This window comes from Mustela lutreola, chromosome 1 (assembly GCF_030435805.1).
Source record: "Mustela lutreola isolate mMusLut2 chromosome 1, mMusLut2.pri, whole genome shotgun sequence".
Taxonomy (NCBI): domain Eukaryota; kingdom Metazoa; phylum Chordata; class Mammalia; order Carnivora; family Mustelidae; genus Mustela; species Mustela lutreola.
Window position 1 is genome coordinate 100,562,750 of NC_081290.1, and position 17,645 is coordinate 100,580,394.

General features: G+C 37.3%; 1 protein-coding gene across 1 annotated transcript in view; it reads left to right on the top strand.

Moving 5' to 3' along the window:
* The window catches only part of COL25A1 (collagen type XXV alpha 1 chain), a 473,496-nt gene that overhangs the window by 412,459 nt on the left and 43,392 nt on the right, over positions 1 to 17,645 (top strand). The window contains exons 19-23 of the mRNA XM_059171218.1: positions 4,726 to 4,788; positions 9,016 to 9,084; positions 9,878 to 9,922; positions 11,428 to 11,472; positions 12,389 to 12,466. Coding sequence (XP_059027201.1) covers positions 4,726 to 4,788; positions 9,016 to 9,084; positions 9,878 to 9,922; positions 11,428 to 11,472; positions 12,389 to 12,466 — 300 coding nt within the window. The remainder of the gene's footprint in view (positions 1 to 4,725; positions 4,789 to 9,015; positions 9,085 to 9,877; positions 9,923 to 11,427; positions 11,473 to 12,388; positions 12,467 to 17,645) is intronic.

Below are 17,645 nucleotides of genomic sequence, written 5' to 3' on the forward strand. Positions count from 1 at the left end.
AAATTCATTCTTAGTACACCTGTCACTTCTCTACCTTATATACTTCTGCTTTTGCAGTCCTAAAGTCTCTTAAGGCTGCATATCATCTCATGAAATGATGATATATTCACATGAGAAATTTTAGCACTACTTCTTGGAAGAAGTTGGAGAGGTATTGCGTATAGCCCCACACAGATTGTAGAGAAACAAAAAGTCACCTTGTATATTACCAATTAGTTGCAGAGATGTTGTAATACTATTACTAACCACAGTAATTATGATATAGCCAGCATTTTTGAGACTGAAAGATAAGGGCAACAATAATTACAAACAGTTATTGTTTATATATTTTATTCTGGTGACAGCATTAAGTGCTTTGCTTGCATTATCTGATAAGTCTTGACTAAGTCACCCCTTAAGAACAGTAGTATTTTCCATTGTTGGGCACCTCAGGATTTCAATTTGCAAATCCAGGCTTTAACTCAATTCTGGACCTTTGTAGCAATAGTTCTCAAAAATTTTGGTCTCAAAACTCCTTTACACACTTAAAAACTAGGATTGAAAGAATTTTAATTTATGTAGGCTTATTATATCTATCGAGGTTTCTTTATTAGAAATTAGAACGGGCATTTTAAAAAATAATTATGTGTTCATTAAATAACATTTTAATGAAATATAATTGAATTTTCTAAAACAAAACAAAAATTAGCAGGAACAGTGCATTGTTATACTTTTTTTTTTTTTTCAAATCTCTAATGTCCAGCTGTACAGAAGGTAGCTGGATTGTCATATTTGCTTAGGCATTCAATCTGTTACCATTTGTTGTTTTAGTTGAAGTGTATGAAGAAAAACAGCCTCACACAGAGATGTCATTGGACAAGGGATGATTATTTTAATAGTCTTTTCATAAAATTATGGATATTCTTCTTCAATACTACTCCAAACTCTACCAATGGTAGTTTATTAGTGTTAAATGAAATGTGGAATCTGAAACCCTATCAATGAACTTTTTCTACTGTGTACACTAATAAGAGTAAAGGAAAGAGTTTGAGAACCTCTCGCATTAGCTTAGGAAGTTAAGAAACAACCCAATAAGCTCAAGACTACGAGTAGACTTATTTATGCATTGTTTACCTCAACAAGTTTCTTTCAAGCCTGAGACAGAAAAGAGACAAATGATTATTTCCTCCCCACTCTGCCAAGATATAGAGAGGATTAAGAAAATGTCTCCAAAGTGGTTGAGAGCTCTGGAATTAAATAAACATAAAAGTGTGATCTTAAAGTTAAGGATGCTATTTTCCCTTTGAATAAATCGAGAGAAGAGATATGGCAGATGCTTTCTTAGAGTGAAATAAGGTCAAACTAATCATACTCAAATTCTTTAAAATTAGCCAACATTGGCAGTGCTAAAATCATCGTGACTGTCAAATGCATGGCTAATTGTGTATTTGGAAGTAAAAAATCCCCCCCCCCCATCGAACATTCTATTTAAGGGAACTTACTATACTTTCCTCAGGAGAATTTAATGTATATTCTATTTTATTGAAAGAAGAAAAGTCACTTTTGTCTGACCACTGAGATCACAAAACCTTATTTATTTATTTGTGAATTTTGAAACTGCATGCTTTATCTTTTTATAAACTAAACACTAACCTGAATAAGAAAAATGTTTTTTTCAATATTTACTCTTTTTTCTTCTCTTTAACTGGTATGCTTAATGCTGTTTTATTTGTTTTGCTAAATAGTGAGATCAGTTTATTTCTACTTGAAGATATGCAAGAGTCTTTTCTACCTATAAATTTTCAACCTATTAACTCACATTAGATTTTCATGTTAGTAAGTCATTACTAATGATACACATTGACTTTATTACAACTTTTTTCTTGAGGATGGACAGAGAATATGTATTTATATATGAAATTTTATTGGGAAAAACATCTTACTTGTAAATAGATGTATTCCATGTGATTTGTTTGTTTGTTTGTTTGTTTAAAATAACAAGTTAAACTCCTTAAGTAGAACGGTCATCAATGATTTTCTGAATTTTGTTGATTTTCATTTTATTTTATTTTTTTAAAAGATTTTATTTATTTATCAGAGAGAGAGAGGGGGAGAGAGCGAGCACAAGCAGACAGAATGGCAGGCAGAGGCAGAGGGAGAAGCAGGCTCCCTGCTGAGCAAGGAGCCCGATGTGGGACTCGATCCCAGGACGCTGGGATCATGACCTGAGCCAAAGGCAGCTGCTTAACCAACTGAGCCACCCAGGCGTCCCTTTTTTTTTTTTTTTTAAGATTTTATTTATTTATTTGACAGAGATCACAAGTAGGCAGAGAGGCAGGCAGAGAAAGGGGAAGGGAAGCAGGCTCCCCGTTGAGCTGAGAGCCTGACGTGGGGCTCGATCCCAGGACCCTGGGATCATGACCTGAGCCACTCAGGTGCCCCATTGTTGATTTTCATTTTAGATCATTAAGAGATCTTACAAAAATTATTTGTTTGGAGGTTCCTTTCTGTTATGTGTAAGGTTATGGGAACAGGTAGAATAGAGTCTCAAAAAGTTCACAAATGATAAACCTAAAGCATTACTTAGCCTCCACATTTTTTTTTATCTGAAACCAGAAACATGAGCATCAGAGATAAAGATAAATACTTTTGAGTTCTGTATCAATGTGATATATTTTGTGATAGTGATATCCTTTTGTTCCCCACCCAGTGCCCAAGGTTTTATGAGGCATATTTTAAAAACTAATGTGTTTCCAAATATTTGATGACACTTAAACACTTGTCATAAAACATACTCTCTGTATCTGCCTGCTCAACTCTAAGTATCAAAAAACAAATGTTGAAATATCATTACATAAAAAAAAAAATCAAATGTATTAAATAACATTAGCAACTGCTCCAGAAATAATGCAAATGGGGGAGGGAAGAGCAGTAAGTATGGGAACAGAGCCATCACAGTTTTTGCTTTAAAACTTCTTTATAGATTTCAAGAAGTTAGACTCTTACACTTGAGCTCACATTGTTAAAAAGAAAATAATACTTTATGAATACTGGAGAAAATATGAACACTGGTCTCCGGTGTTTTCTGACACCAACTGTGTGTCCTACAATTCAGTTCTATTGTGACGCCAACTATTTAGGGTTGGCATCAGACTCCACAAGTTTTAAGGGCTCAGGCCCACAAAGCTTCCCTCACTTACAACCTCTGTCTAAAGGATGGTCTAGAGGCCCCAATCAGAAATACTGGGTCCCCTGGTTATCTGCACTTTTGACTTGACTACAGATTTGAGGGTACTAACAACCAACCCACCCTCAACCGCACTGAAGTTGGAAAATTGGCTACAATAACTCACAAAACTCAGGGAAATGCCATGCCATTACAGTTTATTATAAAAGATTAAGATGAAGAGTTAGATAGCGTGAGGTCAGAATAATGTTGAGCACAGGAGCCTCTGTCCCCATGGAGTTGAAATGTCCCATCCTGCCAACACCCTGATGTGTTCACCAGCTTAGAGGCTCTCCAATCCCTACTGTTTAAAGATTTTTATAGAGGTTCCATTACATAAGCATGATTGATTAAAGCATTAACCATTGGTGACTGAACTCAATTGCCAGCCCCTCTGCCCTCTCTGGGGATGGTGAGAGGAGTTCCAACGTTAACACTCCCCTCTGGAAGCTATCTAAGAACCCATCAGGTACATCTGAAAGAGGTTTGTTGTGAATAACAAAAGTTACTCCTTTTACTCTTTATCACTCAGGAAATTCCAAGGATTCTAGAAGCTCTGTGCAAGGAGCCAGGAACAAGACCAAACATATATTTTATTATATCACAACTGGTTTTCCTCCAGGTAGTGGGGAAGAAGTTATGGAGGTATAGCAAGGAGAGATATTTTTCACATTACCCCCAAAACTAACAACAAAAATTACCTGACAGTTTTGGAAGAAAAGGAATTCGAGCACAACTCAGATGGTGACCTCTGGCTCAGTGTCTCCCACAAGGATGCAGTCAATCTGTCAGCCAGGACTGTGGTTTCATCTGAAGACTCTGATGGGGTGGACATCTGTTTTCAAGCTCACACACATGGTTGTTGGCCGAACTTGGGCCTCACCATGTGGGCTTCCCATGGGGCTGCTCAGAGCATGACAGCTTGCTTTCCCCAAAGCATGTGATCCAAGTGAGAGAGAACAAGAAAGGGCCACCAAGATGGAAGCCACAGTCTTTTATAACTTGGTCTCCAAAGTGATATCCCATTACTTCTGCCAATATAGTCTGTTCATTAGATATGAGTAAGTCAGTCCAATCTACACTTTAGCAGAGGCAGATGACACAAGGGCGTGAATACCCAGGAGGTGGGATCATTGAGGCCTGTCTCAGAGGCCACCCACCATATCCACCCTAACATAGTGGATCTGAATTTGGTAAATGATAAGAAATGGAGGACAACAGATGCCAAAGAACTTTGTAAAGACATTGGTCTTATTTCTTTGTCAATTTTACTTTTTTAGTTTTAGTTTTTGAAATTTCAAAAATTTCAACTTGAAATTTTTCAAGTTTCTCCAAAACTTTGATAAGAGTATTTTCACTGACCAAAACCGATTCCGATTGCTTTGATACTCAGTAGCTGGGCCTCAACAGGAAAGCTGCATACAATCAAAGGGGTGAAATCCCGGTAAAAGTAAATCAGTTTAACTTTACTTATTTACTGCCAAATGAATAACAATCTCATATGCCTATCCTTTTCAAAGGGAGAACCAGGTTTCATTGGTCCTCAAGGAGAACCAGGCTTACCAGGGTTACCAGGAACAAAGGTTAGTGGCGTTTTTCCTTCCTTTATTTCTGAAATATTTTGTCATATATTTCTAGTCCATTGTGTTGAAAGAAGTGTGGAGTGACTTTATTGTTTAGGTGACCAGATATTTTTGCCTAACAGAGAATGAAATTACCTATCACCTATGAACATTTCTAATGGGAATACCACATTAAATAGAGTCATAAGAAGTTAATTCCAGAAAGCCTCAGGTTAGACAATAGGATAATGAAATATATTAGCTGCTCCTGTTTTCCCCCAAATTGTTCCTAAGTAGATATGATGCTGGGGGAATTCTGATAAGGAGAAATAGAATTCATTAACTTCTGCCCCTTTTCACCAATTTTAGGACATACTTGTTAATCAAACATTATTACTATCCCCCCCAACTCCCTTAATTTCAAAGGCAAGTACTGATGTCATATAGATTCCTAAGTGTCTCATTTCAAAAGGATCTATCCTGAATAATGTCTACAGAAAGATCCTGTAATGAAAACCATGTCATAATCTTCCACTTGGCAATTCTAGAGAGGGCCCTAAAAGCAAAATATTTATGCCACCATATAAAAAATTACGTTGCTGTGGATGTAGTTGGACCCATAGTTCTCTTTTTATCTATTCAGTAAGACATAAAAAGGTATAGCTCTGAAGATGGAACTTTACTCATGACAGATTCATGAATCAAAGGGGCAAAATTAGATCAAGCTACATTCTTTTATTTTTAAGCCGTAGAAGTCTTTGCCTCAGTGTGTATCGCATTCACCAGAAATTAGGCAGGATGGTTTCTAAGAGCTAGGGAAATATGTTCGTGGTCTGTTTTGACAGAGGAGTCCTCATTTCCACTGATCAAGAGAAAACAACTCTAATCCTAGTAAATGGAAACTATGTGTGGCTTAAGGGGGACTGAAACTCAGTTGAATTTATCCAAAATTCTGTTTTCTCAAGCAATTTCTTTTCACATAATAAGCTGTCAGGCTTATTAACAAAATATGAAGAATGCCTCGTTTAGCCTGAACAGATTCACGCAAGTAGTGTGTTTTCTGGAATAAAGACTGAGGAAGCAAGAGAATAATGAAGATTCCATGTTCAGTATGAGAACTGTCGTGTTTATTCAGGCGTGCTGCCTCAAAGCCAGGTAAAGAAAGAAGCCAGCCTCATAGGTCAGCACAAAGGAGTAGAAAACTTGGTCAATGCCAGAGAGAACCAGGTGTGAACTAGATCTTTAAATGTTTGTGGTGTTCTGTTTGTTGAAAAGGGGGAAGTAGAAGAAACACAGGTTGTAGGGAATGGAGTTCATCCCTAAATATCATTTCTTCAGTTCATTGATTTTCAACTACCCTGTAGTTTCAGGTCACCTGACAGGTTCATGTAGTAGAGCATGAGACTCTTGATCTCAGGGTTCTGAATTCGAGCCCCACGTTGGGTATAGAGATTACTTAAAAATAAAATCTTTAAACTACTCTGGAATTGGAGCTCCTGGGTGGTTCATTCAGTTAAGTGCCTGCCTTGGGCTCAGGTCATGATCTCAGGGTCCTGGGATGGAACTCCGCATTGGGCTTTCTGCTCAGAGGGAAGCCTGCTTCTTCCTCTCCGCCCCACTCGTGCTATCTCTTGCCGTCTCTGTTGCTATTTCTGTCTGTCTGTCTGTCTGTCTCTCTCTCTCAAGTAAATAAATAAAGTCTTTTAAAAAATAAATAAATAAACTACTCTGGGGTCTCAAAAAAAAATTCAGATGTAAATCCACAAAATCAACATTGATTCCTTCTCATGAAGAACCCAGGCTGATTTTAACAGGTACTGCTTTGAATTCCCAATAAAAGTAAAGAACATACTGTACTTGTTTTGTATTTCCACAAAAAGGGATGTGGACAGGAAATTTGTTTTATTAACAATATTTTAACAATTATATTAACAATATGAGTAATTTTCAGTCGAATTGACTAATATGAATTTGGTATTATAATGGAAAAGTCATGTTTATTTAAAATTCTGTCTCAGCTGAACAGTGGCCTTTTTCCAGTTGTGTAGGCTGGTCTGGATTTTTACCACTAAATTCAGATTTAAAAAATAAACTAACCCTGCCTATTTTATCTCCAACATAATGAAGAGTGATTGTAAGGAAGGAAGATGTGTAATGGTATCTCAAAATCTGTTCGTATGCACTGCTGTATCCTCAGCATCTGTATCAGCCTAAAGAAATGAGGTTTTATTATGAATAACTCAAAATACTTTGAATAAAATGTTTATTCATTAATTCAGCACATTTTTTTGCCAGACATTTTTCTAATATTTGAGGATGAACAGTAAACGCAACAAAAAGTCTCTACTCTCCTGAAGTTTGCATTCCAGTATGTGTTAGACAGAGGTGGAAGGAGAGATAGAAGTAGACACATAAATAGTATAATTCCATAGGGTAACAAGCAGCTCATGAGGAGCATTGTGACAAAAAGTGATTCTAGGTAAAGATATATATGCTCAACTCCTGTAGTATGCTATAGATAAATTTTTTCTCAGGTTTTTTGCTTTTCTTTAAAATAAGTTTCTAACTACTATTTGGAACTCTTCTGCAAAATATTTAAAGAAAGACTAAATATGGTACACTTTTTAAAAATTAAAATTCCATATACCAGTGGAGGCCCTTCTGTCTCTAATCCCTGGAAAATCCCTTCTGGAAGATCTCTTCCATTTCTTCCACCCAGACAAGCCCCTTGCCTTTCTCCCAGGCTCTCCATTTTCACATTCTTTTCAGTTCATGCTGAAGAACTGCTGAGTCTTCTTTAATCCTTGCCCTAATCTATCCCACCTCCCCCTCAAAACCCCACTATGGGCATGATACAGATAAAGATCTTGGAATTTAGAGCCCTGAATCACCCAGGACAGATCCAATGCTAGTTTATTCTCCTTTCCATGATGAATCAGTTCCCTCAGTGAGGAGGGTGCCTTTTCACCCATAAACATGCCATCACCAGTCTGAATTCCAAACCTGTTTGATTGTTGCAATTCTACCCATCATTCAGGAAGCCGTCACTCTCTACTCTGTGCTCAGGAATGGAAAATGACATGGTCTTCCTGGGGAGCAATTTGGCAAGCTTTTCAAATGTTTGTACATTTTGACCCAGCAAGTCCCCAATGAGGAATTTATCCTAAGAAAATGATCAGATATGTGCAAAAGATTTACATACAGAAACATTTATGCAGAAGTTGAGTATTGAGCACAGTCAGTTTTATATCACAGCTCTCCCACTTTAAAAGCTTTGTGATTTTTGGCCATGTTACTTAACCTCCCTGAGCTTCATTCAGTCTGCTCATCTGTAAGACTCTGGGAACCAGTACCTTTCTCCTTTGTCCCAAGGATTAAATAAGACAATGCATGTGAAGTATTTTAGACAGCTGCTGGACTCGTCAAAAGCACAGTCATAACCAACAATAGTTGTAAAATACACCATATCCATCCTTTAGGACATGGCTCGATCTCACCTCCAACTAGCCAGTCTGGACCATTCAAAACCCTATGGGATTTCCTTTTCTCTCACATGTTAGCCTTACATGACTCCTTAATTCTGAACTATTTTGCTTATGTGGATCTTGTCTGTCTAAGCAGATAATTAGCTCCTTGAGAGCAGTGATCATGTTCATTCTTCATCGAGCTATGAAAATAGTCAAAAGCTGTAAGACCTATGTATCTTACACCATTCTGAGCACTTTGTCTTTATACTTTTCTTCACATTACAGAGGAAAATGACTTTTTCAGAACGTAACTAATTTGTCCCAAAACATAGAACTGGTGAATAACAGAGGCCAGATTAACGTCTAGGATGTTGGATTACAAAACCTGACACTTAGCCACGTGGCCATGTTTCCCCCCGGCAGATCTTAAAAAGTTGCCACAGAATGAAAACTGTGTCCATGTCTCTCTTGAAATATAATGATGCTCTTATCAATTCCCTTTAAAGGTATTCCATTTACCAAGATAGGTATCAGATAAGCATTACCAAACCATTTCCTTATGTATAAAGTAGAAATGATAATACAAACACTGAATAATTATTTTGATTATCAAATGAGATAATCTATGTTGAGATTAGTACAGTGCAGGATACGTGGTAAATAAGTGGTAACTCTGCACTTTCCTTCATTTTATCGAATTCACTTGTTAATCTACAGGGACAAACCCGGGGGCGGGAGTGAAGGAGGAATTGCCATTTACTTGTTTTGTATTTTGCGACAGGGTGAACGCGGGGAGACAGGGCCTCCTGGAAGAGGTGAACGAGGGGAGCCTGGAGCCCCTGGACCAAAGGTCAGTTATTCTTCCGTTGGAAGACAGTTTTCTTTGGTTTGGAAATATGTCCTACTTACTTTGGAACATGAAACTAAACTATAGTTCCTTAACGGGTATTAAAACAGCAAAAATCATAATTTATTGAAATGCACAGTTTGGTTCTTTTTGAAAGGAATTTTACAATTCCACTTTTCTAGTCTGTTCTGTCCAGTAAACAAATCTAATAACACATCCAAACGTAAAGGGGAAGGTGCAATCATATTAACATGTTGTCACTCAGTGTGTATTAAAACTTACTGAGAAAAATGTTGATATGCAATGTGTTAGTTTCTGTGGTAACTTGAAGGTGTAGAACACTCTGAAAATATCAGAGCTAGGGATTTATTTCACTGTTTAGTCTTTATTCCTCTAAACTTCCTGCAAACTAATATGGTAACACTTTATTCTAATAATCCATCGTGGAGACACAGGAAATGGTATAAGTCTTTGATGAAAAAGAAATTTATGCCAACACTGTTGAGACTAATGAGGATTATTCACAGAACTCTTCCCATCCACTGATGGGTGGGCAGTCTTCAGAATTATAATGGAATGAAGGTGGTGGCGAGACCAGAGAATGAGCTAATGATATGGTGATAACTACTTAAGCTTTGTATTATGATATCCAAAATTACATAGAGCCATATATTCAAACAGTTATAATAAAGTGTTTCCATTTTTCTTCATTATTCTGAGTCACTGCTAATTTCCTTTTTCTGTTCTTATCTCCTCTGTCATTTCTCTTTTCCATTTTCATATTCTCCCATAATAGGGCAAACAAGGTGAATCAGGAACTAGAGGCCCCAAGGGGTCAAAGGTCAGTAATCATTTTAATGTCACATGACACCTTCAAGAGCTGTGCCTTTTGCCTCTTCCACAGAGAATCATGTTTTAAATTCTCACACACTGGAATCACAATATTTTCATCCCTGTGATACTATATCAAAACAATTAATTTGCTTCATCTTGTTGTTTTAGTGTGTTCTTGTGTTTCAGACTACTATTTAAGAGAAGTTGTATTTCCTGTTTCGTAAGAATAGCTTCTTTGGGGGGAAAAAAGACTTTATTTAACTTACATTATGTAGGTATGATCTTATTTATTTCCTGGCAGTCTTTGTGATAAATGTTCAAATTATACTTTGCTTTTAAGTTAGCTGATTCCCTCCATGGCATTAAAATTTCACCGCCTATTAAAATTTTTCCTTTATCATGCTTTTTATAATATTTACCATAATCTAATATTGTAAGCAAAATCATGTTAAGATGTTATCAGCTAATAACATGAAAAAATGGGTAAAAAATGAGGAAAACAGAGCAGAAATCATTAATTCTCTATTCATAGCAAATTTAATTATTATGGTGAATGTTATTAGTATAATGTGGATTAAAAAAAATGAAAAACCCTTTTCCTGCTTACTTTCATTGGTCCGTATCCATTTTATGAAATATGTAGAGAGACATATTAAAAGGCTTTGAATTCCACCTAGGAAAAGGATACGACAAATTTAAGGCTGTCTTAAAGAACTTTCAAGTCTACACAGGTTCAAATCTCTTCTCCAAAGATTCTCTTTAGACTTACGAGAATTTTGAGTGCTCTTGGAGGGATGCCTGTGTGGTTTGATGCTTGGGCTATTCCTGATTTCTCTCCAGATTGGGTAATAACACCATGAATGGAACTTTAGTGATTTTACATATTGCATTTTCAAAACAAAGCTGGTTTCCCCCTACCCCTGACCTTCAGCCCTGCCAACCTGCTCTGGCTAGCTCTGTCCACTTCAGCACCTTCTGTGTGTTAAAAGGCCTGTATCTCTAGACTTTTCCATAGATCTTCATCATCATCAAAGAGTGGCCTCACTGATCACTTTTCCCTTCTAAACCTCCCTAGACTGAGCTCTCCATTCCTTCCCTATCCAGATTATCTACACACCCTTTTTTTTTCCCCCTCAGAAAACAGACAACCCAGTGATTGGTTCTGTTTTCCTTTGCCCCAAATCTCTTCATATAAAAACAAAAATATGGCTCAGTCTGAGAGGTAAATCTTACTTTGGGTATCAAAGAAACCACTTGCCTTGCTTTTGAAAATCTCTAATAAGAGAGTTCCTGTATTCCAAGATACTCTGTCATCTGAAAGGGGGATTTACAGTGCATCTTAAGGAAGCATTTGCTATGCCCCTGGTTATTGTTCTTCGAGCTGTTATTTCCATGTCAGAAGTTCATATCAGAGGTGCTTCTGCATAGTTTAAATATATCCTTAGATTTGAGATATTTCTGGACCATTGGCCCCACTACTAATTGAGGCTTTTCTTTTTTCCCTGGGGCAAGGGTGATCGTGGAGAGAAAGGGGACTCTGGAGCCCTGGGACCAAGGGTGAGTACATTTTCATTTAAGTTTTGGCCCCTACAAGCCCAGATTTGACTCATATATCCATGTGGCTTTTCACAAGGCACCTGGACTAATATTACCCAATAATAGCACTGGAGGTGGACTACTGATGATTTCTGCTGCTCCCCTTTTTTCTTTTTTGTTTTTTTTTTTATTTGAGTCAACTGGAACAATGAGTGTATAGAGTCTAACATGTAAAATAAGCTCACAAGAAAAGCTCTAAAGAACATTTTCTCTCTACTTTCCCTCTGCTAACTGAGCAATAGCAAGCCCATAACCATCCAGCTAATAGAATTTTCCATTTTTCAATTAAGCCAATTATAAGGAAAGCAATAGCCCATATTTTCTAAGCTTTTTTTAAAGACAGGCAGGGAATTAGGACATGACTAATGGAAATTCAGTGGCAGAACTAATGAGTGCAGTAGACATCTTATATCTGTTCCCTATTTCATTTAATTTTAATGGAATTCTGTTCCTACTGAACAAGCCAAGCATTTCCTACAGAACTGTGTTCTAATAAGGAAACAATCGATTAGATGTAGAAGAATAAGAAGAGATTAGGTGTTGCTTTAATAAATATTATTAAAGCCAACAAAATGTTGCAAGTCAAATCAGATTAGCCTATATTTTATAATTTTCAGAAAACAGTTTCAGAGATTGAATTATCTCTCTTTTTTTAAAAAATCAAGTTTCATATCTTTAATCTATAGGACACCAAAAGCGTTTGTCTTCTTTTCAATAAGGACGAAATTTGAGGATAATTACTCTGAAGTGCAATTGAGTCCTACCACAGAACGGCTGGTCAGAGAGAGCTGCATGTTGCTATTTTTGTTTCTGTCACAGTTCCCTGTACAGGCTAGCTTAACTTCCATGATTTTCCCTTGGTTGGTTTTCTTCACAGGGTCCACCTGGTCAAAAGGGAGATCAGGGAGCCACCGAGATCATAGACTACAATGGCAACCTCCATGAAGCCTTGCAGGTAAGTGACTGCCGCCAAACCTGACACACCCATGAAATATGTGTAAATATCAGCTCCCATGCCCCTCACTCCATGATCCCAGAGGGCTCCGCTTGCTCAAAGCACACCTTCTTCCTGAGCCCATCCCCTTCTCCATGCCCCAGTATGTGTTCTTAGCATATTGCTTAGCATATTTCCATCATTCCTTTTCTTTCCCTTCTGTCTTCGGATATGCTTTAGTGTTTAGTTTTATCTGGTTTACACCTTGTGCTTATTTTGCCACTTTGTCTCCTTGCTTCAAAAGCAAGCCTAACAGAGCAATTAAGAGCCCTGTGGCTTTAGAGTCAGAGCTCTCTGGGTGAAAATCTCTTGCTTACTAAGTGCATGGGTGAGGGCAAGTTATTTAACTTCTCTGTACCTCAGTGTCCTTATCTGCAAAATGAAGATAGTAACACCTGTCTTAAGAGTTTTATGAGAAATAAATTCCTAAATACACAGTGTACACTTAGAGCAGTGCCTGGCACATACTAAGTCCTCTTTAGGTATTTCTTATTACTGCTACCATTCATAATATAATGTACTACCATAGAGAAATACCTATAGAGTAAAAGTCCATAGACCATGTAGCTTGTCTCCATCATCTTTGCTTTCTCTTCATCCCTTTCTTTAAAATGTTAATTTTTTTTCAAGTGTTCCAGAATTCATTGTTTATGCACCACACCCAGTCCTCCATGCAATACATGCCCTAATACCCACCACCAGGCTCGCCCAATGCCCCACCCCTTCCGCTCCAAAACCCTCAGTTTATTTCTCAGAGTCTTCTTCTTTTTTTTTTTTTTTTAATGCTTGTCTTCCTCCCTTTTAGCCTATATCAATGCTCTGTTAAAACTTCTCTTATAAGGCCATCAGTGACCTCTAGGTCAAGCCTATTGTTCTCCTCACCCTTAATTTTCTGTGACATTTCTACTAAACCACCTTGTTTTTGAAACTTTTTCTTTCTGGTTTTCCTAATCCTCTACTCTGATTTCTTCTAGTTTTCTTCTTTGATAGATCCATTCTATGTTAGTATTTCCAGTTTTTCTGTCATCCCCTAATTTTTGGTATCCTCAAGACTCTGATCTTTTCATGGTTAAGTCACTCTCTCTGTGTTCTTCTGTGTTGTGGCTTCCAAATCTTTCACCTCTGGGTCCGTGCTGTGGGTACCTCCAGCTATCTAAGAATATTTCCACTAGGTATTCACCATTGCCCTATTAATTCCTACCAACACACACAATTATACTGGTCACTTTCCCCACCAACCAAATGATTCCTTTTTTTTAACTAATCACTATCTTTTAGTGATCCTGTAATTCTTTGGCTGTCTTGAGGTAGAAACTTTAGAGTCATTTTCAACTATTGTGACTCCTTCATCCTTTACATCTCACCACATGTGGTCATTTCATTTCTCGAAGTGCCTCCTAAGGTTGCCTCATTCTCTGCATTCCAAGCTTGGTCCATATCTTACTTGTTTCAGGGCTAACACTGCAACAGGCCCTTGACCAATTCTTCTAATCCTTGTGCCCTTTCTAACCCATCCTGCATATCACTCTAAGGCTAATTTTCCTAAACTGTCACTTTTTTGATGGCTCTAATCTGCTCAGAAACTCCAATGACCCCCTTACCTACTCTATCTAGCCTGACCTTCATCTGACTTTCCAAGCTCTCTAATCCTGCCTTTCCTATATAGAATTTTCCATTTCTCCACAGCACAGATTTTCCCCGAGTGGTCATATTTACCATATCATATTTGCCTGATCCCATTCTTCTTCGCTTCCCCTCATCTATCTAAATCCCATCCAACAATGCACTGCTGCCACCCAGATGATTCTTTCTTTCCATCCTTTCAACCATTAGCAGTCAGGGCCCAACAGCTTAACCTTTAATTGTTCTCAAATCAAATAATTTATTTTAGTCATGCCCCTTGCTAGATTATGAGTTTCTTGGTGACAGAAATGTGTCTCAGGCTAATTTTATAGCCCCCAATATACCTGGCACAGGTCTGGGCATGTAAATATTGAACAAATGCTTACTGATTGATGAGTGAGTGCACTTAGCATATACATACGATCCATTTTTTTGCTTGAAAACCAAATTAGTTTTAAATGGTTGCCGTTTTGTACTTGATTGAATTATTTCCCCCATCTTCATGATTTCACTCTCAGATCTCTAGTATGGTAGATCTACATTTCTATAGGTCCTTTGCTACAACTACCATTTTTAACTAGTAAAGTATCTATTAAATAGTTTTTGCAGACTCTGCCTTCAGCTTAGCCTATTTTTGTTTTGTTTTGTTTTGTTTTGTTTTAAAGATTTTTTTCATTTGTTTGAGAGAGAGAGAACGACAGCTGGAGGTGAGGGGGTGGGGGAGCAGAGGGAGAGGGACAAGTAGACTCCATGCTGAGCACAGAGCCCAACACAGGGTTCCCTCTCACCACCTGATAATCACGACCTGAGCTGAAATCAAGAGTCGGGTGCTCAACCACCTGAGCCACCCAGGGCCCCTCAATCTATTTTTCTTCTCATTTCATTCTTTTTCTTCTGGTAAAATGCAAAGATGAGCATCTTTACTGCTTGAAAATATGTTGCTTGGTCAGTATGTTCAGTCAACACCTCCTCAATGCAAGTAGATTAAACATAAGCTGTAACCTCTAGGCTATTGTCAAGTTCTAGAACTAGATTTCTAAATTGTCCCTTTTCCCCCACAAATCGATAACTGCATGTGGAAGGAAAGAGAGAAAGAGAATAAGAAGTTTTGAGACACCTACTAGTTTTCAGTTTTTACTTATAAAATATAGGGATATATTTTTTAACTTAATTTATTTGCAATGTTGTAAATTTCCCTTCAACTTCTTTCAGTGACGCTATGATTCTTACTATCACTTTTAAAAGACATACATTCTCTTAGCTTCCAAGAAATGCTCTAATATTATAGGCTATGGTCCTTTCTGGAAAAATTGTATCTTTTAAAGTATTCTTTGCACGAACAGAGCCAGGCATGAGGCAAGCTGCTCTCAGCCTAAAACTGAAATCTGTTTTGGTCTCTCCTTTGCTATTAACTAGCTGACTCATTTTCAGGAAATCAATGAGTGTATCTATACTTCATTGATCTTATTTGTAAAGTAAAGATGTTTTAGAATAGGTTTTTTTCCTAAGAGTCCATAAAATATATTACGCTTAGGGTCACTTTTTAGGAGCTCCTGAACACTCTTGGCTGACATATATAAATGTACTGTACTTTTTAAAAAATTGACACCTAGGTCTTAATAAGAAATGGTGTATGTGCTCAGTTTCTTGTTCCACCTCAAGTTCTGTATGACAGTAAACCAGTCAATATCCATCACGGTAAAGTAGTTTATGTTTTTATCTCAACCTAAAGATTTATTGTTTCAATAGGGATGTTAGGGAAGCTATGTGTTATTTTTGTAAATAGCTTATAGTTATTTTTTAAAAATTATTTATTTTCCTAATATAGTACTCTACTAGAACAAGGGCCCTTAAAAAATTAGTTAAGCCATTAGCCTGAGAAGAGGTAGTAGACATTCTACTCTTCTATTCTTAGCCAGTGATGGATACTCACCATTTTGCTGATTTCACTTTTGTTAAAGATTTTATTTATTTATTTCAGAGAGAGAGAGAGAGAGCAAGCAAGTGCACAAGCAGGGGAAGGGACAGAAGGAAAGGGAGAAAGATAATCTCAAGCAGACTGCCCACTGAGCGTGGAGCCCAGACTCAGGGCACAGTCTCACAGCACTGAGATCATGATCTGAGCCCAAATTAAGAGTCAGCCGCTCAACCAAGTGAGCACTCTGGCACCCCACAGATTTCATTTTATTATCGCCTCCTCTAAAAATAAATCTGCCCCCAAAAATCTAGAATAAATAAGTAAATAGATGTATATTAAAATTCTAAAAACATCACATTAGAAATAGAAAATTTTACCATTGCCTCTACTGAAAATTGTTATTTACATAAACATCTGCCATAAGCCATTTATTTTGATTTTTAGGTTTCTAAAATTAACAGTAAAACCTCTCTACTTCCTAACTCAAGTTTTTAAAAACGTTCAATACCATATAACTTAAACCTATTGTTTAGTGTAAATATGGGTGACTTTCACCTTGCATCATTATGAGAAATGAAAGATATTAACCTTTAATTCTAAAGAGATTCACATAAGGATCTCAGGGAATAAATCACAAAACAGCCTGGGGGGCTTCAACCTCCAGTTCATGCTTCCCATTTCACATCGTGCCTCATAGAGAACAACACGTCTTTCTCCATCACTACTAAAATTATGGTTTTCCAGTCATTTGTGGAGTTCAAGAGAAAGCTGCTGAATTCACATAGGTTTAACTTAGAGGAACCAGGTAGAAGAAATCCAGAGTGAGCCAACATCTTCAGGATGTCTCATGTGTCTGCACACAGGTGCTTTAGGATGGTGGTAAAAACTATGTTGCTGAGAAGTTAAGCTTAGTTTGTCATTTGTTCTTTTTTTTTTTTTTTAAGATTTTATTTATTTATTTGACAGAGACAGATCACAAGTAGGCAGAGAGGCAGGCAGAGAGAGAGAGAGGGAAGCAGGCTCTCTGCTCGATGCGGGACTCGATCCCAGGACCCCGAGATCATGACCTGAGCCAAAGGCAGCAGCTTAACCCACTGAGCCACCCAGGTGCCCTTGTCATTTGTTCTTTTATTATTAGCAGGATGAAAGCCACCCTATGTAACTGTTAGGTCTCACAAAATTCAGTTAGTTATTTAACACGATGACATAAACTCCATCTGTTAGATAGTTCAGTTACCACTAATAATATGCCCTTATTAGGCAACTCATGATAAAACACATTGTTATCCTTAAAAAAGACAAAACTAGTTTTGTGTCCCGGTAGAAAATGAATTCAAATATTCTACATTTAGAAAACCTCAGGGAGTTCAAATTGAAAATTCTCTTCCCTTTCTAAGGTTTCATGATTCTGCTCTGTAGTTAAAAATACAATATATAATTGGAAGATAGTGATAAAGAAATTATTTCTACTCTGTAATATTCTAATAGCCTTTTTAGAAATGACTCACCTACTTATAGGAGCAAAGATGTAGCTTTCTCATGACTATAAATCTGACTCGAGCTCTAGGTGAATCCCTTAAGAATAAAGTAAGTGGTGCC